This window comes from Callorhinus ursinus, unplaced genomic scaffold, assembly GCF_003265705.2.
Source record: "Callorhinus ursinus isolate GAN/ISIS: 27379988/994484 unplaced genomic scaffold, GSC_fseal_2.0 scaffold67, whole genome shotgun sequence".
Lineage (NCBI taxonomy): Eukaryota > Metazoa > Chordata > Mammalia > Carnivora > Otariidae > Callorhinus > Callorhinus ursinus.
This window is the reverse complement of record NW_027397129.1, coordinates 6,185,713-6,211,229: the sequence shown is the minus strand read 5'-3', so window position 1 is coordinate 6,211,229 and position 25,517 is coordinate 6,185,713. Positions and strand designations below refer to the sequence as shown.

The 25,517-nt window shown below is 42.2% G+C and overlaps 1 protein-coding gene across 1 annotated transcript in view; it reads left to right on the top strand.

Moving 5' to 3' along the window:
• Positions 1 to 908: 908 nt before the first annotated feature.
• PCDH19 (protocadherin 19) overlaps positions 909 to 25,517 on the top strand; it is a 137,048-nt gene continuing 112,439 nt past the window's right edge. Inside the window, exons 1-3 of the mRNA XM_025869217.2 lie at positions 909 to 3,055; positions 5,803 to 5,943; positions 6,644 to 6,971. Of these exons, the coding sequence (XP_025725002.1) occupies positions 909 to 3,055; positions 5,803 to 5,943; positions 6,644 to 6,971 (2,616 nt within the window). The remainder of the gene's footprint in view (positions 3,056 to 5,802; positions 5,944 to 6,643; positions 6,972 to 25,517) is intronic.

Below are 25,517 nucleotides of genomic sequence, written 5' to 3'. Positions count from 1 at the left end.
GGCTGCATTGGTAACTTGGATTTCCAAGACGCAAACCCCCGCAGTCCAGCTGCTCTGTGGAGGGGACTCCGCGCCCACCTCCAATCCTGGACAGACGCCCCCCCCCCCAAGCCTTCTGAAGCCAGCCTCGGCCCGAGGGAGAGCGTTCTTGTCTCAGCAGCCTCCCTCTCTCCCCTCCCCCTTCTTCTGCCGGCCGCGGGACAGCCATCCGGCTCAGCTGGATACCCGGGCGCCTGCGGCGCTTGATAGAAACTCAGAGTCCCACCTTTGATCATCCTTTCTCCCCAACAGACCTTGACAAGGCCAGCGTGGCCCCCCCGGACCTCGGAGGGCGCGTTCCAGGCGGGTTCTCTCTCCGCAGTGAGCCAGGAGAGCTGGGGGGAGGTCCTTGCGCATGCCAGGTGCACAGACAACGCGTTCGCCAGCCCCAGTGCTGGTGCGCCGCGGCAGGCCGGGCAGTGCCTGAGAGGCTGCACTCCCACGGCCCTCTCGGTCTTGGCCCCAAGTGCGGTCCAGACTCAGCCTTCCGTCTACCAGGCCGCTCAGACGGCGTCGGACCCGCAGCCCTGCGCCGTTGCGGCCAGTCGCGCCTGGCTAATTTTGAAGGGGGAAAACTGAGGAGCCGGGCTGGAGGGAGGGGGCTCGGGGCCGCGTGGCGCTCCCTTGGCCCCCCGGAGCCCCCGGGCCCCCCGCCAACCCCCTACGAGTCTGCTGCAACCTCAGCATTGGAGCCGGCGCGGGTCTCTCCCCCGCGCCGCCGGGCCGCCCTGGGCGGGACTCCTCCCGCGGCCTCCGGGGCCCCGGGGCGCGCGCAACAGGCGGCCCGAGTCAGCGGGAAGCTGGAGCGCCGGCGGCGTCGGCCTCGGAGGGGTGTGGAGAGGCGAGGCCAGGCAGAGCCCCGCGCAGCCATGGAGTCTCTCCTGCTGCCGGTGCTGCTGCTGTTGGCCGTACTGTGGACACAGGCAGCCGCCCTCATTAACCTCAAGTACTCGGTAGAAGAGGAGCAGCGCGCCGGGACGGTGATCGCCAACGTGGCCAAGGACGCGCGCGAGGCGGGCTTTGCTCTGGATCCACGGCAGGCCTCTGCCTTCCGTGTGGTGTCCAACTCAGCTCCGCATCTGGTGGACATTAACCCCAGTTCGGGCCTGCTTGTCACCAAGCAGAAGATCGACCGCGACTTGCTGTGCCGCCAGAGCCCCAAGTGCATCATCTCGCTCGAGGTCATGTCCAGCTCAATGGAGATATGCGTGATTAAGGTGGAGATCAAGGACCTGAACGACAACGCGCCCAGCTTCCCAGCGGCACAGATCGAGCTGGAGATCTCAGAGGCAGCTAGTCCTGGCACGCGCATCCCGCTGGACAGCGCTTATGACCCGGACTCGGGCAGCTTTGGCGTGCAGACATACGAGCTCACGCCTAATGAGCTGTTTGGCTTGGAGATCAAGACGCGCGGCGATGGCTCACGCTTTGCGGAACTTGTGGTGGAGAAGAGTCTGGATCGCGAGACACAGTCGCACTACAGCTTTCGCATCACCGCACTCGACGGCGGCGACCCACCGCATCTGGGCACTGTTGGCCTCAGCATCAAGGTGACCGATTCCAATGACAACAACCCGGTGTTTGGCGAGTCCACCTATGCAGTGAGCGTGCCAGAAAACTCACCTCCCAATACACCAGTCATCCGCCTCAATGCCAGCGACCCAGACGAGGGCACCAATGGCCAGGTGGTCTACTCCTTCTACGGCTATGTTAACGACCGCACGCGTGAGCTCTTCCAGATCGACCCACACAGTGGCCTGGTCACAGTCACCGGTGCCCTAGACTATGAAGAGGGCCATGTGTACGAACTGGACGTGCAGGCCAAGGACCTGGGGCCCAACTCCATCCCAGCACACTGCAAGGTGACCGTCAGCGTTCTCGACACCAATGACAACCCGCCGGTCATCAACCTGCTGTCAGTTAACAGCGAGCTGGTGGAGGTAAGCGAGAGCGCCCCCCCGGGCTACGTGATTGCACTGGTGCGGGTGTCTGATCGAGACTCGGGCCTCAATGGGCGCGTGCAGTGCCGATTGCTGGGCAACGTGCCCTTTAGGCTGCAGGAGTATGAGAGCTTCTCCACTATCCTGGTGGACGGACGCCTGGACCGCGAGCAGCATGACCAGTACAACCTCACGATCCAGGCGCGCGACGGCGGTGTACCCATGCTGCAGAGTGCCAAGTCCTTTACAGTTCGCATCACCGACGAGAATGACAACCACCCGCACTTTTCCAAGCCTTACTACCAAGTCATTGTGCAGGAGAACAACACACCTGGCGCCTACCTGCTTTCCGTGTCAGCCCGAGACCCCGACCTGGGTCTCAATGGCAGTGTCTCCTACCAGATTGTGCCGTCCCAGGTGCGGGACATGCCTGTCTTCACCTATGTCTCCATCAACCCCAACTCAGGCGACATCTACGCACTTCGATCCTTCAACCACGAGCAGACCAAGGCATTCGAATTCAAGGTCCTGGCCAAGGATGGCGGACTGCCTTCACTGCAGAGCAATGCCACGGTTCGGGTCATCATCCTCGACGTCAACGATAATACCCCGGTCATCACGGCCCCACCCTTGATCAACGGCACTGCCGAGGTCTACATCCCCCGCAACTCTGGCATAGGCTATCTGGTGACCATTGTCAAAGCAGACGACTATGATGAGGGTGAGAACGGCCGGGTCACCTACGACATGACCGAGGGCGACCGCGGCTTCTTTGAAATAGATCAGGTCAATGGCGAAGTCAGAACCACTCGCACCTTTGGCGAGAGCTCAAAGGCTTCTTATGAGCTTATTGTGGTGGCCCACGACCACGGCAAGACGTCTCTCTCTGCCTCTGCACTAGTCCTAATCTACCTGTCCCCTGCTCTTGACGCCCAAGAGTCAATGGGCTCGGTGAACTTGTCCCTGATTTTCATTATCGCACTGGGCTCCATTGCCGGCATCCTCTTTGTCACTATGATCTTCGTGGCAATCAAGTGCAAGCGAGACAACAAAGAGATCCGGACCTACAACTGCAGGTAGAGCCAACTTTTTTTCTTTTCTTTGTCTTGGATGAATAAGGTGTATCTGTGTCTCTGTGTGAAAATCCCAATGCTTTTGTTTCCTACTTAAATGCATGTTGTGTACATACTGCGCTTCTTTTTGGAGGGGGGAAAGTTTGTGGCAGTCCTAGTTGATCAATTCTTTTGATCTGACAATTTGCTGGAAGACAATCATTTACTGTTCGAGTGGTGGATTCTTTCACATAATGATGATGAGCAGGAAAGCAATTATCATTTTAAAATTTGTGCAGCTGTCTCCATGAAGTTATGGCAGGAAAAAAATGAGAGAGAGAAAGAGAGAGTCAATTTTCAGCAGAACCACCAAGTCCCACAACTTGATTTCAGGGGCACAGTGTTTTGGGGACAGATACTGAAAGGAGAGGGAGTGCTGGTAGTTGCCTGGTACTATTGTAGGGAAAAACTGAAGAGAGCCTGTGAGTGGGTGTCTAAAGTAGGAAACAGTGGAGGGAAAACAGAAATGTGTGGGGAAGCAGGTGAATAGTGTTTTTTTTTAAAGTGTGTTCTGGGCTTGTTTTGTATCCATTCCCCAAACATCTGGCTATGTATGGTCAAATTCTACCAGTCATTTACGTTTTCACATATCTGGTTGGTTGGTGGGGTAGAGACCAAACATCCCAATGAGGGGTAGGACTTCACTTCCAGATGTTGCAGTAAAAATAGCAATCTTCTGGAGCTGATGGTGTTTTTCTGTAATGTGGGATTCAGCTGTGGCATTAAGATCTGGTCCCTACCAGTGGATGTCACTATGGGCTATTGTGTTACAGTTTCTCTTGAAGCATATGCAGGGTGTGTGTGTGGGGGGGGAGGGGGGAGATGAGAATAGAAACACAGAAACTGGAATGACAAGTAGTATTTAAAAAAAAAAAAGATTTCCTGATAAACACATTAGAGGGTGTTGTTGAAGCCCTTCCTTACAATTGGACAGAACAAATAAGTCTAAGTATTTCTGGAGTCCAATTTAGGATAATACATGTAATTTTTTCCAGCAGTGTCTCATCGAAACGGTTGAAAAAAAGTTGTTTCTTTAGTTTGCTGAAATTGAATGATGCTGCTGTTTCCAACCAAGGTGTGTGTGTGCTTTCAACACACCTACACATCCAGTGTCTTTTGTGCCATCTGTGCTTGCATGTTAATCAGTCAAAATATGTTCCTGTAGGTCCAATTTGTATTTGACACCATCTGAAATGCACACTTCTGTGAATCAGAGCCCCCTGAATATGTAACAGCCATGCAATTATTGTTTCCCTTTTACTATTCTCTGCGTTACACAAGTTAGCAGACAAATGCTAACCACACATGAATATCAATCAGGTGCCATAAAAGAGCAGCTGCAATGCCTCATAAATGCTTTAATCCTGTTACTAGTGAAATGGCCGTGACTTTTCTTTCCTTCAGCTCTGAGTCATTTCAGATGGGAGAAATGGAAATTAATATCGCTCTTACCTTTGAAACCTGTATGACTGCCAGTGGCAATTTTTATAGGAGAAAAAATGCGGGGTCTGTAAAATTTTATTTATATGGAGATAATGATAGAGTGGACTCTTTTTAAGCATTTCCTTAGTGTAAAGTAAATGTATAAGACCCTTTTCTTGAAAAAGAAATCATCTTGAAATAAAGATAGTGAAGGCTTTGCCACTTCTTGGTGATGTATGACTAGAAACGAGAGTTCTTTCTGAGCTTGCCAGGGAGATCATTAAACAGGGAAGAGAGCATTTGAAATTTAAAAAAAAAAAGAAAGAAAGAAAGAAAGAAAAAGAAAATCTCAGTGCTCTCCAACTTCACTCACATGTGTATTTTGTAAAGAGCTCTGTTCCCTATGATGGTTTGGGATTAATGAAGTACAGTTTAATTAAATAATTGGTCAATACAGAAAGGGCTGCTCAGTGAATGCCTCAGCCAAGTAATTGGACGGGGCATTGCCAAACTTACCCATCATGGGTAAACAAAATCATTAAAACTTCCCATTGATTCTGTAAACAGATTAGAGAAGAAAATAAACCCTAGTCCTGGGGTCTTTGGGATTTTTTTCTGCTCTCAAACTCCAGTAGCATCAGCTTGCCATCACTGCAAGTCTGCCTGAACACAGAGCGAAAGGGCGAGAGGAATGTAACTGCTCAGCGCTAGGAACATCCCCGGGACAGAGTAAGAATTTGCCTCTGGAAACATGCAATCTCCCTGTATGCTCAGACGTTTTAAAAACCTAAAGTTCAAGAGCCTGTCTTTCCATGTATTAGACAAGAGGTTTCCTTTTCTCAGCCCCTCCTGAGCCTCTTCCTCAAATGCATTCATTTATGAGACTTGCGTGAGGCGATCTGCAATTGCTGCTGAATTGGGCTCCCTTTTTGTATTCAGACAATTAGCTTTGTTGAGCGAGAATACAGTCACAGTCTTTCCCTTGTAAAGATCAACCTGTATTATTTATTAACCCTATTGTTTTGCTGATTATTGCCCAGAAATTGAATTTTCAAACGATAAGGTGAATCATTACGTGCAAAGTAATAAATGACTGAAAATCTGGCTACATTTTAATGTATTTCTTTTGACAAGTCTCTTAATGCTTGGTGTCTTTGGTGCACGTTGCTGGGTCTGTGTCAGTGTTAATTAAATTGAGCTCTTTATGTTCCAGTTGCAGCACAGCTGCTTGTAGGTACACCTGAATGGAGAAGGATGCTGAATGCACTAACCTTTAAATTCCTTTGCAGTAATTGTTTAACCATCACTTGTCTCCTCGGCTGTTTTATAAAAGGACAAAACAGCAAGTGTCTGCATTGCATCTCGGTTTCTCCCATTAGCAAGGAGCAAGACAAAAAGGCAGAGGAGAAAGTGAGCCTAAGGGGAAAGAGGTAAAAAGCACTTCCCCTCATTCAAATGGGTTTAGCTATCCTATTTCTCCAGGAGAGGACGGGGTAGGGTGGGGAGTAGAAGGGAGCAGGGCTAAGGCAGGGGGGAAGGAGGGTGTGGAGGAGAGAAGCTGAGGTATGTCAAAGGATGGGGTTTGATCTCCTACCCCAGTGCAGAACTGATCAGGTCAAAGAGGAACCTGACTGAGAGTGTTCGCCCCTTGGCAAATGCCTGGAGGAACTGGAAAGGAGGTTATTTTTTAATTCTTTCTATCTCCTCTTCTGTTAAATTAATACTTGCTTCTTATTTCACCCAGGGGTTCCTCTGGGTTCCAGGGGGAGCTCCAGATTTGAGCACTTTCATGCTTTCTCTCCCATAGGCTCAACTTTCCCTGTCCTCCCCACCCTTGCTAAATAGCTACTCACGATGAGAAATTCCACATCCAAAGTATAGAAACATTTTTTTTCTGGGGGGGGGATGGAGGAATGGGAGGTTTGTATGTTTAATATAAAAAATGAATGGCCCTTAGCTTGTGTTCACATGTAAAAAACGCAGGGAGAAACCCGATGATGTAATGCACCAGAATAAGAAGCTGGAGCAGAGATGGGGTGCAACCCTCTGGGGTGCTTAATATTTATTAATCAATGCATGGTTTGGGAGGGCATTAGCAATACATGTTGCTCCCTTTTTTTTGTCGCATAGAATCGCTGAGTACTCCTATGGGCATCAAAAGAAATCAAGCAAGAAGAAAAAAATCAGTAAGAATGACATCCGTCTAGTACCCCGGGATGTGGAGGAGACAGACAAGATGAACGTTGTCAGTTGCTCCTCCCTGACCTCCTCCCTCAACTATTTCGACTACCACCAGCAGACACTGCCCCTGGGCTGCCGCCGCTCTGAGAGCACTTTCCTGAATGTGGAGAACCAGAATACCCGCAATACCAGCGCCAACCACATCTATCATCACTCTTTCAACAGCCAGGGCCCCCAGCAGCCAGACTTGATCATCAACGGTGTGCCTCTGCCTGAGGTGAGTGCAGCTGAGGGGCTCTGTGAGGTCCTCCCAGATCTCTTTCCCGTGCTGCTCCCCGCCGCCCCCGCCCCCAACCAGACCGCTTAGGCCTCTGTGCTGGAGAATTCCCTGGCAGGGGTGGGGAGAACTTCTCTGTCTAGTCAGGGTCTGCTACCAGGGTCTCTTGGGGCAACCTATTGGGCTTCCTTAGGGGTGGATGTTGGGCATGGGAGCTCAAGGGGGGGTCTGTGCCTTTGAAATCTCTGTATGGTGTTCTGGCATGATATGAATTTGCTGCACCTGTTGCAAATGGGGTATGTGTTTTGCCAGCCAGTGGTACCAGCATTCCAGTTAAAGTGGCTGAGAAAGAGTCAACAAGTAGTGTTAAAGATGGGGGAACTCTAGAATGTTCAGGGGCCAATTTCCCAGTGCGAGAGTGATTCAGCTTCCTGAAGCCCCCTTTTGCTTTTTCTTTGGTCATATGTGTACTTTGCCAAGAATATGGATGGGCTGGTTAAAGGGAGGCAAACAAAAAAATTTTAAAAAGCCACTTTGCCTTGTCTTGGTAGTTCTCATGGTGACGTTTGACAAACAAGGAGGTTGGAAACTGTCACTAAGAATGAACATTTCAGAAATTAACTATGATTTGAGGTAGCTCTGTTTCTCTTTACCAGGTATGAATGTTTTCAAATGGAAGCATTTTTTAACACTACGTGGTCCAATGTTTGCTGGCTCTTGAAATACAAATAATAACATGGATGATGGTGGGTGGGTGGGTGGAAGGCTGTAAGTAACAGTTCTTAGGTTGGTTTCATTTTTCCATGAATTGCTTAAGTCCCTCTTTGGTTGGAAATTGATGCACTGGGAGACATATGCCCTCTTACAGGCCACTAATGAAAGGAATACAGTATATTTGAAAGGCGCTTCCACATTTTTTTGAAGCACCTGCACAACCATTGTCTCCTTTGATCCTTGCAATAGTTATCTTGATAGATTGCCCTTCAGTAGATGAAACAGAGTCCAGAGATGGTAAGGGAGTTGTTCAGACTCACAGAGCAGGGTGTAGAGAGACACACAGAGAGAGGAGGGGGATAGGAAGGAAGAGGAAGAGGGAGATGGAGACGCAGAGAGAGAGAGAGAGAGAGAGAGAGAGAGAGAGGAGAGACTAGGTCACAGGGCTCTATAACTCTCTGGCAAGTGCTGTTTCAGTGACACCTTCCTGCCTCAGAAATAATTCAGCCTGACACACTTAGGCTATGATGCATATAAAATTGTCTCATAGTATTTGTATCAATTTCATAGGGCAAAGGGTTTTAGGACTATTTGGATCAATTGCTTTTCCTAGTTTCCTGAAAAATCGTTCTCATCAGAAGTAATTGGACCTAGAAGCACTGCTTTTAATGAGAAACCGATGATCTTCTGCCGGCAACAAAAGCACCAATATTTTCAATCTATAAATCTATAAATAAGGATTTATTGAAAATCCAATATCACGCTACAGAGGCACAGTTATAATTATGGATATCAGTATATACTACTAGGAACTAGATCATAGACTTTTTAGAGGACTACTTGTGGACTACTAAGAGTTCAGCAACGGAGAGGAAGAGATAGTGCTCTGTGGTGCAGTCAGGTAGACCATGATTTTGAATCTGGGGACACCTCTTGGTATGGAATCCCTCTGAGTCTCTGTTTCCTCATCTACATAATGGGCACATCTACCATGCAAGGTTGGTCCAAGGAATAATATGACATTGTGTGATGTAAAGGGTATGACACATATGTGTTCCCTGAATCGTAGATCTCTTCACTAGACAATAATTGGAGAGTCATTTATGATGGCCTGCACACCTGAGTGTCACCCCATAGACACTGTAACTAAAGAGGAATTAAAGTTGGTTTTGTATAGATAACACCTACAAAGTGTTGTGGTTGGAGTATTCTTATTGGATGATAAACAATGGAGGTGAAAGATGGCAAGGTTGTGGGTTCAGGTGCTGACTGCTATTGCTTGTGGAGATTAATCATCTGAGGGCTTGGTGATTATTTCTGTAATCAATTCAAGGCACTAGAGAAATGTGGGTTCTGGTGCTTATGAGATACTTAGAGGGGGCAGGAGACCTATGGCTGTGTGTGTCTGCATGGTTTACTGAAGACCTTGGTGTTCTTTTTGATTCTCCTATAGGAAGAATGCAATAAAATATTGCTTCAATTATTTATTTATTTTTTATTTTTTTAAAAGATTTTATTTATTTATTTGAGAGAGAGAGAATGAGAGACAGAGAGCATGAGAGGGAAGAGGGTCAGAGGGAGAACCAGACTCCCTGCTGAGCAGGGAGCCCGATGCAGGACTCGATCCCAGGACTCCAGGATCATGACCTGAGCTGAAGGCAGTCGCTTAACCAACTGAGCCACCCAGGCGCCCTTGCTTCAATTATTTAGAAAAGCCATTGGAAGTCTGAATTCTGATCCTCTCCCCAACTCACAAAGCCACATGCTCTTCTTATTTAAGAAAATCACAGAGATGTAGTGTCTAGGGCTAGTCAAGGGTTAAGGCAGTGTGTACTAGACACAGTGAGGCTAAGTCTGTATTTCTTATGTGCAGTCCTATAGAGTTCAACTGACAAACCCATTCAGAAAGAGGAGAGACCCTCCCACAACTGAGCACAAATCAGGCCATTTTAACCTGCATCTGTCACAAAGTTATGCATGGGGAAAATGACACTTCCCCTTTTCTTTCCATATCAGAAGCCCCTGAATGAGGACTAGGTAGAATACTTAGGTACAGTGAAATCTACAGAAGAGCAAGAATGGTTGATTCATACATTCAGCTAATATTTACTGAAGGTCTGCTTTTTTTCTGCTCTAGGCTCTGGTGTTATAGAAATAAAAAAAGATGTTCTGTTGTCTCAAGCAATGTACATTCTAACAGGGGAGACAAGCAAACAGGTGATTTGCAGTATGGAATGATTTATACTACTATCGCGTTCAATAGGATATTCTCCATTCCTAGGATAGTAATATCCTGATATATTTCCTACCTTCTCTTTATATTTTCCTATTAATTAATCCATCCAAGAAACCACCATTTATTAAGAAGTTATAACAGAGTGGTAAGTGCTATGATGTGATAAATATGAGATTCTATGGAGACTTCTGTATTAAATCTTATGTCACTTACATTTTGCTTTACATTATTTCATCAAACCATTCTTTTATTTGTTCATTAATTAACCCCAATAGCATTTGTCTCACCCTTAGAATGTGCTAGACACTGTACTACTTGCCCAGGATCCAAAAATAAAACACTTGATCCTTGACCCTAGGGAGTTTACAAGGAGACAGACAAGTAAACAGGTCGTCAGTTCAACTCAGGATAGCATTTCTTTTCTGAGCATATGTTACATTATTACTCTCCAGGTTGGGACCAAAGCACTGCACATTAGGTTTCTCAGCTGGGCTACCTTGTGACAAACCCATTCCCTTCTGTAGCTGCAGAGTCCGTTACAAGGCTTACAGTGGCATTATAAAGGAGTTGGAACTTCTTCCCTTGCAGCACTCCATCATACCTTATCACCATGGCATTAGATATCAGTAAGCATTATTAGAGAATCCAATGTGCTCAGCTGTGTGGCAGGTACCATGGGGATCCCAAATAAATATGAGATGCAGCATCTGCCCACAGAGAGTTCAGTATGGTTGGGGAGCTAAGATCACCCAGTGATTTCCTTGCAAGCAATACAAAAGAGTTTCTACCCACGTTAGTTTGTAGACTTCTTCACGCTCCCTTTCTGCTTCTTACTTGGCAACCCTGCTATCATTTATATGTAGACATGCTGTTGAGCTCCTAAGGTTTGGTGCTGCCTGCAAAAGGGTAACTTTTGCATCAGTGTGCAAACCTAGCCACATCTGAACATTGTTGGCTTTAGAAACCAAAGGGAATGTGATGGCAGATGCAGTTAAGTAGGTAAGGTAAAGGGAATGGAGCACGAGTCTAGGGAATTGGAACTCAGCCTTTAGTATCACAGAGACTGTCTCGCCTAGAATAGCATATCATTATTTACCAGTCTTCTGATGTTGGTCAGGAAATCAGCTATGTGGATTTTGTGGTTTTGTACACAGATTTGAAGAGGGAAAGTGGAGGATGTCTTTGCTGTTTACAGGAGACTTTTGTAGAATTAGTGATGTCAGGTATCCCTTAAATATTTTAAAATGAAGGATGAGATTTGCATTTCTTGGCATCCTGGTATATTTAGTCCATAGATTTAGTATATGCATAAGTGAATGTATGTGTGGAGGGAGGAGAGTGTGAAAAGAGGGGAAAAGAGATTCAAAAAGAAAGAGAATGGATGAGAGAGAATAATAATAGGTTTGCCAGTGTGCTAAGATTTTTCTAAAAATATTCCAACATTTTTAGAATCTCCTTATTATGGCAAATACTTTTTCTTCCAGTCTTATGAAATGGAGGCATGCCTACTGGGCACCCCTGGATGCTGGAAAGTGTTACTCCTCTGTACATCAGCATCTCTGCATTACCCTTTTTGTCACCCAAGCCGTGATCATTGCTGGAAGAAGATGCAATTCATTTCTTGGTGAGACCTCTTCCTGCTTTTAGGAGAGGTCAAATGGTTCATGCACCCAGTCTCTTTGGTGAGGCATTTTAAAATTTTAACTTTCTAATGTTGAATGATTCTGAGCTGACACTCTGAGGGAGTCATAGTGGGCAAAAGCTTCCCGAATTCTAGTCATATGTGCATAGGGATTTAGATTTTGGTTTCAAACTCAATCTTGAGTTCTCTCTATTTTTCTACCTTTCACTAGGAAACTAGCTTCTTCAATATGAGACATCCCCCTAAGGATGTGTGTGCTCTGCTATGGCACTGAGCAGTGGAAGAGTTTGCAGACTAAGGATGTATGTGGCAGACCAAATTGAATGCCCTGTTATAGGAAGTCTCAATGCATGTCATCTTAATGCAAATAACGAAACTAAAACATCAGTTAGGCTTTGAAGAAAAACAGGAAGAAAGAAACAGCTCATCATGCTTTGGTCCCTAAAACAGAAGTTTTAAAGTTAGGGATTTGCAGGGATTTGAGTGAAACCCTGGGTTAAGGAACTAGAAGAGCGGCCCCAAACCTATCAGATGTCAGATTCAGAAATCACTAGGAAATTGATACGTATGATGAAGCTGGTTTGGATAGCAAGGAAATGACACCACCTCCGATGAAAACAAACCAACAAACGGTTCAGTGAGTGTTTTTTATTTTACTTTTTCTTGTTATGACTGCGTCTTGGAACCACCCAAGTCTTATCCCTAAGGGTCAAAAGTAACCCTCAGGCTGCGGAGGGAAGCAATGGAAAACAGTGCAGCCCGCATCTTTTCAGGCATCAGCACTCCGGTTTTCTTTAAAAATCAAAGGCTCCACTTCTACTAGGAGACATTCTAGGGCCACCCATTGCCTACGTTGTATCTTATTGGCCCATTCACATCTAGCAGAGGCAGTGCGTCTCCCAGTGGGGATCTGCTTGCAAGATGTGTTCCAGAATAAACCGTTCCTCTCTCGTCTCCATGCAACTGCCGCAGAACTGAGTTAGTTTACATTAGTATTTGCTAATTTATTATTATCATTCCTTATTGGCAATTAACTGGTTACCTTAGAGATCACCTCTCTCCCCATACACCTTCACTAAAGTTGAGCTCAGCCAGAGGGCTTGCTAATGATCCTGAGATTTCTCTCCCTAGGGGACTGGAGGCAGGACATTTTCCATGGAGGGCTCTGAGGCTTTGGAATTCCTCTTATGGGAGGACCACTTGTTTTGGGTCCTGGTGGCCCTACCTGGTTTTTCTTTGATTGTGGATTAGACTTAAGGTGGGAGGAGCCGCAAACCTCTCCTTCCCTATCCTTGCCCTGTCTTGGCTGTGGTTTTGGTATTCTGTGCCCAGAGGCTGAAGCTAGGGGTGTGGGGGATTGCTTGTTAGGAATTAGAGGGCTAAAAAAAGGATGAAGCCACCTCCTGGCAAAGCTGGAGTCTTTGAATTATGGCACTGCAGTGGATCTGAGGCAGCTGCTTGGAGTTTCAGATATTGACCCCTCTGCTTGTGTATCTCAGCTTTCAGGGCTTAGGGGAGACCAAGCTTGGCTGGATCGAGTGTCTCAGATCTGGGTAAATGAAGCCATTTGTACAAGAGGCCTGTGTGTGAGAGGCGGGAGGCTGGCTCAGGAGCGGCCATTTTCCCCTACTGAGAGGAGGCTTAATTTCTTGATGTGTGACTGGCTGGCCTTTAATGTGAGCCTCATTTACTTCGAACAATTGAGAGGCTTGAAGCAAAAGTCCCAGAGGATCAGTTGTTTGTAGAGGGAAATGCTCTTCAAGTTACATTTCCTTTTTGGCTGTTGTGTAGTTACGAGTGGTTTTTGTGTGGGCTGCATGGTGAGGGTCACTCTGCTTCCAGTGGGTGTACCCAGGCTGCTAGCGCCTCCCTGTGTCACCCCAGGGAATGCTGTGGAAGGTACAGAGGCTGCCTGGAGAAACAGCTCTGCCAGCTTCAGGAACTTGGGCTCCCATGAAGAAATCTCATTTGTTATATCATTCAGCATTTTGCTTAAAAATATTGGCTGGGACCACACAGCTCCACAGCATCCCTGGAAGAGATGTGAGAAGGAACCAGTATTTACAGTCTATAATCATGAAAATGGAGTTACAGCGAGGACAGATGGCTCAACTAGGCACACAACATTTTGGGGCCAAACCCGACTCCATTTTGCTTGACAGCAGTTCCTCTGGTCCAGCTTCAAAGTGCTTTCTGTCACAGAACAGAAAGCCTGTTTGGGTGTCACAGGAGGACCTGTGGATATACCTTTGAATGGTCGGTTGTGTTCCTGAAAAGCTGTGCAGCAAGTGCGTGTTTTGTAAATTAGCCCCTGTATTAACCACAGTGATGGCATTCCATATTTATAGGAACCCTGTGGTGGATTTGTTCACAAAAGAAAGAGCCCCATGTAATGTGAATAAACAACTCCTGACCAATGTCCTTTGTTAAGTCTGGATTTTTCCAGTGAAAAGTGAGATTCCTCACATGGGCGAGATTTACAAAACCTTTGAAAGGTGGGCCAATTCATTATTCTCTTGAGTTCTCACCATTTGGCTTTCCTGGTTGAATTTCACTTACTTTAAAAAATGTAATTATGTAATATTTAAAATTAACGGCATCCAGAGAAGACAGGTACATTTAACAAATGCTACATTTCATAATTGTTCCCGATTTTTTAAAAAAATTAAAGGTTACAGCTACCCCCTTCCCATCCTCTTCATCTCCTCCCACTCTTTGTAAGTCTGTGGCTGGACAAACTGAAGCCTCTTGGGAATATGTTTGGTGCTACTTGCTTTAGCCTCCTGAGCTCACTCCTGAAAGAGATGGCTCTCACTTTGCTGCTCCAGGTTCTGAACGCTCCCCAAGTCAATAGGTGGTTCTCAGATTTAGTAGAGCCTGGGAATTACTTTGGAAAATGAAACGGCTCTCTTATACTTCCTTTAAATTCAGCTTTTGGGGAGGTAGAAGAAAGGTTTTTTCAGGAAGAAAAAAGGAGGTTTCTTCAGGAAGAAAAAAAATGAGAGTGAGAGGTAGACAGATGGACAGACAGGTTTTAGGTGTTGGGGTAGCTGTCTTGAGTTTTGAGCAGACCGTTTGTGATCGAAGCAGGCCGGAAGCTTGATGTGAAGTCTGCATTCCCCTTGAGCTCAGTGCTCATGGACGAGCACCAGGCCTTCTTCATGTCAGATGCTTAAGCACTGCCTTGGTGTGCATAGGCTTCGGATGCTCCATTAAGTCTCTGAGTGCCAGGGTGGCCAGTTTTCAGCTTCTCCCACTGGGCCCCATCTGGCTGCTCTTCCCTGGCAAGCTGCTCTCCCTCATTGCCACCAGCACTGGCCTTGGTGGTCCCTGCTTTCTGGATTATTTTCATTTCTATATCTGATTTCCAGAGCATGAAGGGCACCTCTTCTCAGATTGTGTAGTTTGCTCTTCTCAACAAAATGTATTCTCTGTGCAAGCTGGCAGGAAGATAAATTCAATCCAAAGGCCAGACTCTCTCCCTTTAGGGGAGTATGTGTGTGTGTGTGCGCATGCACGTGTGTGTGTGTGTGTGTGTGAGAGAGAGAGAGAGAGAGAGAGAGAGAGAGATTGAGAATGATTTTCTTCTCTCACCCGCTTATTCTGCCTCTGTGGTGATAGAGCCTTTATGGGCTGGGCTGGCCTGATTATACACATGTCTATGAGCCTAGGCGCTCAGAGTCCCCCTCCCCAGCCATTGAAACTCTGCTGGTTACCTTCCTGATGAAAAGCTTCTAAGTCTAGTCACAACAGGGTGTTATTCCCCCACATGTGAGGCCAGGGCACCCCAATTTGATATAGCCCAGGAACAGATCTCCTGGGGACTATTTTTAATTGAGAGCTCTGAGTAGGAAGCAGCCAAATAATCATTGCTATGTATGCAACCCAGCTTAAGAAAACTTTGTAGGGAATTTCAATTCCTTGGAAATTATTTTCGGAGGCTCAGTTTCTCTTTTTGTGCCTTTTGGACATAATTCGATTTCAAACTCTCCTCTAATCCTTTAATTCACTTGGCTTGAGGAAATCTTATTTGGGCTGCCAATGCATACAGGTGCGTAGCTATAAAACCATATCTTTTCTAAGTGAGATTTATGAGCAGGAATCAGTCTGCATTCAGGGCGATTGGTTTAACCTTTAAACAACTTTTTTTTTTTTTTTTACAACTAAAGATGTCTGTAATCTAGCACTCATATCTGAAACTTGACATGTTTGAAGGATGCAGGACTCTGATTATGCAGGTCGGAGCAGGGACATCTGGCTATAGGTGATGGTGAATGGCTTGTTGGAAGACTTGATTTCTTCCTCTGTGCTGCCAGGCACAGTGGCCCATGGTGAGGACACAGGCACGCTGCATTCCGAAGATTGGCATTGACTCTGATCTTGCCATACTGGTCATTTCTTTAGTGCATTTCCATTTTCTCAAGTATAGACTCTCAAGTGATGGAGTATGCTAATGGCAACGTTTGTTCCTAAGAGCTTAGGGGAGAGAACATGATGCCATTAGCATTAAATAATAATTTTTCCGTGGGACTTTGCCTGATTTTATAAAATTGCAAGACAATTTATGATAGTTATGGCTCTTTAGAAACAAATCTCAAATGCTGCTTAAGAAACACCAGTTTTCTGTATGGCTTGTGAGCTTGCTACTGGCGTGCATGTCCTTATACCTCCAGGTCACTCTTTTAATTTTGCCTCTACTGGGTAATTTTTTTTAGAGATGGAAAAAGGCAGGTGCCTTATTGTGGAAAGAAATACAATAAGGAAATGTCTGAAATGGAAAAAAAAAGTTAAACTGTCTTTGCACAAACTATACTTAAACTGTCTTTGAACAAACTATACTTTGTAGAGTGACCTGATAGAGCAAAACTTTATAAAACTCGTAAGCCATAATACCGCGGCACTGTGCATTGTTGGAGTGGCATCAGGGGACTCAGTCTTTGCACATCTGATCATCTGGTGTCCTCAAGAAGACATCACGGAAGGTGGAGAAAAACCTGCAACTGCAAAGGTTTGTGGCTGGGCACAGTGCCATATTTGGAGGTATGGGAGTCAAAGAATGTGTGACATTTGCATTACCTTGCTCTCCTCTGAGCCTAGCAAACTCCATCAGGACAGTTATCTCTAATGTGTGAGCCACCCCAAGTCACTGTATTCCCAAAGATAACAATCTAGAACTGTAATTCTGGGATAGGGGAGGAGGTCACTAGCAAAACAGATGAAACAGAATTAAAAACCTCGTAAAAGAAGAGCTTTAGTTCATTGAAATCTATTATTACTAAGGAAACCACTCCAAGACATCGAGAATTATGAAAAATACAAATAGATGCCAAACTGCATCAACCCTGGAACAATTATGTGAGGAGATTGGGTCAGGTTATCTCCAAGTTCTTCTGCAGCTCCGATTGTAATTCTGTGAATTTTATAGCATTGGTTTGAAGGGCTTCCTATAGCTGAGTGCATTAAGGTTTGAGTCCATGTGATCACAACAGCTGCCCCGTAGGTGGTATTGAGGGTAAGGGACTTATCTATGACAGGTGAGGCAATAGGTACAAGCCTTTAGCTTTTAAATAAGGGCAACATATTCTGTGTTCATATGTTGCATGTCAAAACTCAGTAGCCTCCCCATTCAAATAGGTTTTCCTGTCCAATGTAAGTTCTGTCATAAAGGTAGCAATGAGTATACTAACCTTACTTCAGTTGGTCCATACTTGTTTTAGGGATGTGTAGCAGGTACACTCCTCTTGCCGGGTAAACTAGACCTTTCAGAAGAACACAAATTCACTTAAATATAAATTATGTTGATTATCATGCTACCTAAAATTTCACAGAGCTGGAAGTCACCGAGATCTCCTTTTTAAGTTCGGTATTCTTGAGAACTGTTTTGTATATCATGATAAATTATCTAACCTTTCATACTGTGGAAGGCCAACATTATGGAAATAAGCAGCTTTTTATTCCATTCTAAGGTCAGTCTAACCAAATTATGCATCTTCTAATGCAATTGCTTGAAGCTTCCACTTTGAAAGTTTTCTCATTTTAATACCTCGCATGAGATAAATATTTTAGCTACTATTCATTCTTAACAATATATTTCACTGATTGTCATTCTCTTTGTGGTGTTTGTTGGCATGAGGGGCAGTTAGTTCACCATGGCTTTGCTCATTTTGCTGTTTGCTCTAGATAATCAGCAAAGAGCCAGAATTCAGTAAAAACATGTATTTTTGTTGTCATTATTTTAAATTTCAGACCATGGGAGGCTCACTGAGCCCTGTAGAATAAATATATGTGGGGCACGTGGGGGTTTTGCTTGCACACCAAAAGCGAAGTAGATTTTCTTTTAAAGTAGATTTGATTCCAGAATTACTAAACCATTAAACTCAATGCATGTTGGAGACTGGCGGATGGCGTTCAGCAGGATTTGGGGCACTGTCTGTAACAAAGCAATCTATTTCTTTCAGGGAGTAAACTGCTATTTCAGGGGCAGAGGAGGTCAGTTGGGGAGCCCTTGGGAAGCTCTGTTTTACTTTTAAGCCCCCTAAAGAATATTTTTCAGGGGCTCCTTGAAGGCAGGGACCAAGTCTATACAATTCCTTTTGTATGGTGTCAGGTGTTATTAAGTTTTGTTACTTGTGAGTTTCTACAGTGGTTGTTATGCCCTGATCTTACAGGGTATTCATTTATTCTAGGTGAATCCTCCCCCTCTGGATATGATGATTTGCCTTCAGACTTTAGTGAATGGACTTTCTGTTTAGTAGTTAGGCTCTTTTCAGAAAAATATTTTGGCTTGAAAACATTTACCCATTCATCCACCTACCAGTTATTTGTAGATCATCCTTTACTGAACAGCTCCATACTCAGCTCTGAGGGATAGAGGAAGTATAAGGTACCAACCCTCATAGCTTATGTTATTATTGAGGAGACAAGATGAGAGGTGAAATACATTAAAAAAACAAACGATAGTGAAAGTAAGGATTATTTACTAAATGGTGTTATGTGATTATATTATTGGAAAAAATAGGTTTTTATTTCCCACTATATGACAAGTAAATTCCACATAGATTAAAGAGTTAAAATTTTAAGATGAAAATGCAAATAATAAAATCAATTGAAAAGGACTTCAGAGATATAAAAGCAATAGAAATGAACACAAAGAAAAAGACCAGCCGCTCTATTAAAATTTAGAAATATCTGTATGTCTAAAAAATAATAAGCTAAATTAAACTATAAGCTGGGGAAATATTTTAAATTTTTATAGCAAAGAGCCTATATTTATTCTAGAAATATTTATATAGTGCTTACTATGTACTAGTCAGTATTCAAGGTGCTGGGGATGTGAGTGAACAAAACAAAGTCCCTGTCTTCATTATGCACATAGACAAACAAGAAACAAATAAATATATAATATGTTCGGTGATGATATGGAGAAAAATAAGGAAGGATAAAGGTTACATGTTCTGTCAGGAATGAGGGTTCTCTAGAAAGGTCGGGGAAGACATCTTGGATAAGGGGACATTTAAGCAATGCCTTTAATATGTAAAGAGCTCTTACAGATCAATAAATGAGACAAATACCACAATGTAAAAATTATGCAAAAGACACAAATAGATAATTCATAAAGAGGCTGTACAAATTACCAGTAGATACAAAAATATTTCAATCTTAGCAACTCAACAATAGCAATGGAATGCCAATATTAACTTTTAACTACAAACACTGTATGTACTTATTAAAAAGTCTAACAATATAGGAGCCTATAAAATAGGAGCTAAAGTCTCCACAACTCTCTCCTTATTAATCCATTACCTTGGGGGAAGCACAGACAACAATTTGATGTGCAAGATATCTTATTTTTACTTAGAGAATTAGGAAAAATTAAAAACAATATATTCAGCATTGGCAATGGTATGGTTATCATATACTGCTACATGGAATATAATTGATAGAATTGAAATTGACATAATCTTTCTTGGGGACAATTTGTCAATACACGTTAAAAGCCCTGAAATATCTAGTTTCTTCTTCTGGAAGTTATCATAAGGAAATTATTTTAAATTTGCCTAGAAATTCATGTTCAGGGGTGTTAAATTTAGTACAATTTTTAGAACTAAAATATTGAAAATATCCTCAATATCATCAGTATGTGAATGTCTAAATATGATACGTACATTGCTAGAATACTGTGAAGACATTAAAATAACATTTTGAGGAAAACTTAATGATGTAAGAAAACACTCTTTATATAACATACATTAATTGAAAAAATCAACAAATGAAACAGCATGTATAGATTGATTCGAATTGTTTAAAAATATGGAAAAAATACTGGAAGGAAAATTACTAAAGCATTAATAATTATCACAGTTTGCAGGAGATCAGGCAATTTTTACTTTTGAAAAATAGTTTTCTAATTTCCCAAATTTTCTGTTTTGAACACGCAGTATTTTTGAGATCAGAAAAGCAATTACTTGAAAAAGATAACTACTATACTATACAGTAAATATTAAGAACCAAAGAGGTGGCATAAAATTATAAATTATTCTGAGGCAGGACGTACCATGTTCTTTATTTTCATTTTCAATCAAATCATACCTTCTAAATTTTTCTTATTTTTCCTTTTTTGGAGGTCTCTGTCAGATGAAGGTTCACATTAAAAAATAACCCTTTTCTTTACAGTTTACCTTTTCAATATGAGAAATAATATTATGAAAAATATTTTTTCCTTCTTCACTTTTTTTACCCATATGTATACTCTTGTGAAAGTAGATTCATCTCACCAGTGTTAGACATCTGGTTCACAAGTTTTATTTTTAGAATGAGAGATTTTATAATAGTAACATTTAACTGTAATTTGTACAGATTTTTAATACTATGAAAATGATATAGGCTTTGTCTAAGGGTCGCTTTTGGCAAAATATATTTTTTCAGTGTCCTTTTCAGGACCAAATAGCCAGTTTGAAGGAGGACCTTTTTAATATTCCTCAGTATGCGATTTCATATTTGGGCTTCTCGAATCTGAGGCATACAATAGCCCCCAACAATTTGGAACAAAAAAAGGAAGGAGTTAATGAGTTGGCTGTCACTGAGAGGCTCAAAATTTCAAATCCAGCCTTGGTTAAATGCAGTATTTTTTTTCAACAAAACGGAATGAATTCAATCTTTCTTTTTTCTTTTTTGCTTTTTAATGCTTTATTGAATTCAACCTTTTTAAGAAAGGCACATTTATTTGATTGACTCCTCATTTAGTAGCCTAACTTTGTACAGCATAAATTAAAGAAAAACAACATCCTTTGGGACACCTCTTTAATTGATGGCTGTATAAACTTCATATAGTCAGTACTGCACTTAAATACAAAATGTTTATTCAGTGGCCCTGTGTAGATACCAGAACTATTTAGATATTGTAAAGAAAATTCTTATTAAAAAACAAACAAACAGATGCTTCACACCCCCCCCCCCGCCCCCGCATAGCTGATAGAAGAGAATGTCATCTGTACAATGTCATCTTGATTGTAGATGAAGTGTTTGCCTGCTACGGGAAAACATCTGCGGTCTAATTCTGTAGTCTGTCCCTTGGATAAATAAATGGAGACTATGGCCTTTGGTGGAATTGTATTTCTTATATGTGTAATCATTTAACTAAATGAGTTTCAGTTCAAATTATATGTTTTTCATGTTATAATATGGACTATTTGATAAAAATAAATATCTGCTGCTTTTGTGTGTTTGTGGGAGCACAGGAAGAAAGGACTAAAAAGTAAGGGAAATTAAGGAAAACACCACTACCTTCTTCCCAACCTCCTTCTTTTCTATCTTAGTTCTTTAATGTAAAAGTCCTCATATAAAGAAATACTGAGAATGCTTAAAACTTGGTTATGAAGCAACTTAAGAAAAGATTCACATTGTCCCTTTATATATAGCTTACAGATGACATTGTTTGGATTAGAAAAGAATTTCCAGGAAATTAAAATATTTAATTGATTTTAAGCCAGAATTTGAAAGAAGTTAGTGCGGTGTTAAAGCAGAGTGTTCTGGCTGAAAAAAATAAAATATAATACTATGCAAATTCATATCACCCCTTAAGTGAGTATAAAACTCCAGAAGGTGATAAGATTAACAACAAGGAATTTTGTTTATTGAATTCTGATCCTATTGGCAGCTGACAGTCAATGGGATTTGGTACTGACTCTGAGGAAGGCTCTGATAAACACATGCTGCTGCATAGGATGTATGTGAAGGTCTGATTCTGAACTTGCTTATGGACCCTGAATGGGTCTAAAGACCTTGGAGTTCTCCCTACCCTCCACTCTCCATGGCTGCTGTTGCTTAGGACCCGAGAACAACATTGATGTTGTGGCTGAGATGTTCTTGTTTACTAGTGCCATTATGAGGGAGACTGAGCCACCTAGGGAGATATAGATACCCAAAAGCCCCCTGTAACAAATGATAATCTCAATGGGCTGGTATCTTTGAAGACACATCTGTAAATGTCCTGACTGTGTGAATGCAGTATACTCTCTTTTACTTTACAGTTATTAAGAAACCTGTTGCTCTACGGGGGAAAAGTAAGTTGGGTCCTGTTGGGTCCTGTTATCTTTTATTATTGTTTTTATTGGTTACTTATTATAAAATCAATTTGTATCCATTGTGAAAAAATGGAAAAGTGCAGAAATATTTGAAGAAGTTGGAAAATCATCCATAATTCTACTGCTTACGGGCAACTACCATTAACTTTCTTTTATGCGCCTGGCACAAAATAAATGCCCAATAAAAGTTACTGAATTAATGAAAAAATGTTCATATTTTTACTGCTTTAAGGGTAATTTTAGTTGGGATAATTCTGTTTCTTTTCCCATCTTTACATTATATAAGAGTTTGTTCTGTATCATTAGAAAATATTTCTAAGCAAGCTGTTTTTTGGTGGTTGAATTGTATTCTGTTCCATGGATAAAATTTATTTTACTCAATCTCTAATATTTACCTTTTAAATTCTAATTCTTTAAATTTTGTCCTATTATAATATCCTGTGATATCCTTATACATAAATCTCATTGCAATCTCTGATTGTTTCCTTAGAGTAAATTCCCTAGAAGTGAAATTGTTTTATCTGAAAGTTTACATGTTTTAAGACTTCTGATATATATTTTCCCCAAGAAAGTACCAATGTACAGTTCTACCAACAGTGTATAAGAGCTGATGTCACTGTACTCACAAAGCATTATTATAATTTTAAATATAGTCTGGTGAAGTCATAGGGAACCAGGCAGTCTCATATATTGCTCATGGGTGTATAGATTGGTACTATTTCCATGGAAGGAAATTAAATAATGTCCCTAAAAACTGCAAATGCATATACCCTTTGGCCCAAGAATTCCATTTTTAGGGTATTCATCCTATAGGTATGCTTGACCACGTACAGAATGATGTAAATACAGGGTTATTCATTGATGTATTATTTGATATGGCAAAATGGAAACAATGTGTATGTCATTTTTAAAAATGAATATAATGTTTTAGGGGTGCCTGGGTGGCTCAGTCGTTAAGTGTCTGCCTGGGATCGAGCCCCACATCGGGCTCCCTGCTCAGCGGGAGGCTGCTTCTCCCTCTCTAACCCTGCTCCTGCTCTCTGTTGCTGTCTCTGTCTCTCTTGCGCAAATAAATAAAATCTTAAATAAATAAATAAATAAATAAAATGAATATAATATTTTTAAAAATGAATGTTTTACATATTGATATGGGAGAATCTCTATATTGTTAACTAAACAAAAGGGAGATTCAGAAAAATATGTAGGCATAGTATCATTTGGGTGAAAAAGGGGATAAAAGAGAATATATATTTTATTGGTTTATATATGCATGAAATTGTATGAAAGGATAAGCAGGAAATTAATTGGAATGTATACCTGTTGGGAAAATGGCAAATGAGAGGATAAGGAACAGGAGTTGGAGGGAGAATTATTAGTTCCATAGATGAAAATGGATTATCTAATTTTAGTTTAAACTTGTATTTTTTGAAAAATAATCTCCTTTTATTGCAAAGACTTTTTTTCAGTGTGTGGTATGACTTTTAATTCAGTTTATGCTTATTTTTTTACTTAGAGTGTTTTGCAAGGAATCATTATATACAAAAATTTAAAAATTGTATGTATGTATATATACATATTTACCTATCTCATATTTTTTCCACTACCCTTATGAATTTTTTTATTGTTTTTAATTCCTTAGGAATTTATTTTGGCATATGATTAGAAGTGACAATGTAAAAAAATATTTTTCTAGCTGTTTAATTGGCTGACGTTTTACCATTTATTGTTTATTTCTCGTCTTCACTGCTTTCTGGTGCTGCTTCTTTTTTTTTAGATATTTATTTATTTATTTATTTAGAGAGAGCGTGCACACATGCACATGAGTAGGAGGAGGGGCAGAGGGAGAGGGAGAGAGAGAGAATCCCAAGCAGACTCCATGCTGAGCCCGGACCCGGACATGGGGCTTGATCCCAGGACCCCAGGATCATGACCTCAGCCGAAGGCAGATGCTTAACTGACCAAGCCACTAAGGTGCCCCCCCTTTTTCTTTTTTTAAATTTTAAAGATTTTATTTATTTGACAGAAAGAGAGAGAGTGCAAGCAGGGGGAGCAGTGGCAGGGAGAGGGAGAAGCAGTCTCCCGCTGAGCAGAGAGCCCCATATAGGGCTCGATCCCAGGACCCTGGGATCATGACCTGAGCCGAAAGCAGCTGCTTAACCGACTAAGCCACCCAGGCACCCTATCCCCTGTTTTTTGTTTTGTTTTGTTTTTTAAGTAGGCTCCATGCCCAGCATGGAGCCCAGTGCAGGGCTTGAACTCAGGACCCTGAGATCAAGACCTGAGTTGAGATCAAGAATCAGATACTTAACTGACTGAGCCACCCAGGCACCCCTCTGGTGCTTCTTAAAAACATAATATATAAGTTTTTATATGCACTAGGATATACTCTTTTCCGAGTTACTTTTTAACTTTTTATTTAAATTCTATTTAGTTAACATATAGTGTATTATTAGTTTTAGGAGTGGAATGTAGTGATTCATCAGTTGCATATAATACCTAGTGCTCATTCCATCAAGGGCCTCCTTAATGCCCATCACCCAGTTACCCTATCCCCCCACCACCTCCCCTCCAACAACCCTCAGTTTGTTTCCTCTAGTTAAGAATCTCTATGGTTTTCCTCCCTCTCGTTTTTATCTTATTTTATTTTTCCTTCCCTTCCGCTATGCTCATCTGTTTTGCTTCTTAAATTCCTCATATGAGTGAAATCACATGGTATTTGTCTTTCTCTGACTGACTTATTTTCTTAGCATAATACCCTCTAGTTCCACCCACGTTGTTGCAAATGACAAGATTTCATTCTTTTTGATGGCTGAGCTATTTATTTTTTTCCTACTGATCTGTTTGTCTACTTTTGTACCAATATCACACTGATTTAATCTTTGATGGTTTATGATAGATTTTAAAGGTGGTAGGGTTAGTTTCTCCTTTTTCTTTGTCTTTGTCTTTTTCTGTATTCTTTTACATAAACTTTGGAATCGTGTTAAGTTTTAAACATGTTGGGATTTTTTTTTTTAAGTTGGCTCCACACCCAGCGTGGAGCCCAATGCAGAGCTTGAACTCAGAACCCTGAGATCAAGACCTGAGCTAAGATCAAGAGTCAGATGCTTAACTGAGCAAGCCAAGTGCCCCCCAAAAATGTTGGGATTTTGACTGGAGATATGTCAAACTTGTAAATAAATTTAGGAAGGATTGACATGCATGTAAAATTTAGCCTTTTTATCTAGGAACATGACATCTTTCCATTTAGTCACATTTCATTCTAATGTCATCAGTAAATTTCTGTAGTTCTCCTTACAGTTCTTGTTGACTTTATTTCCAGCTATTTCATAGTTTTGCTGTTATTTTGACTTGGCTCTTTTTTTCCATTACGT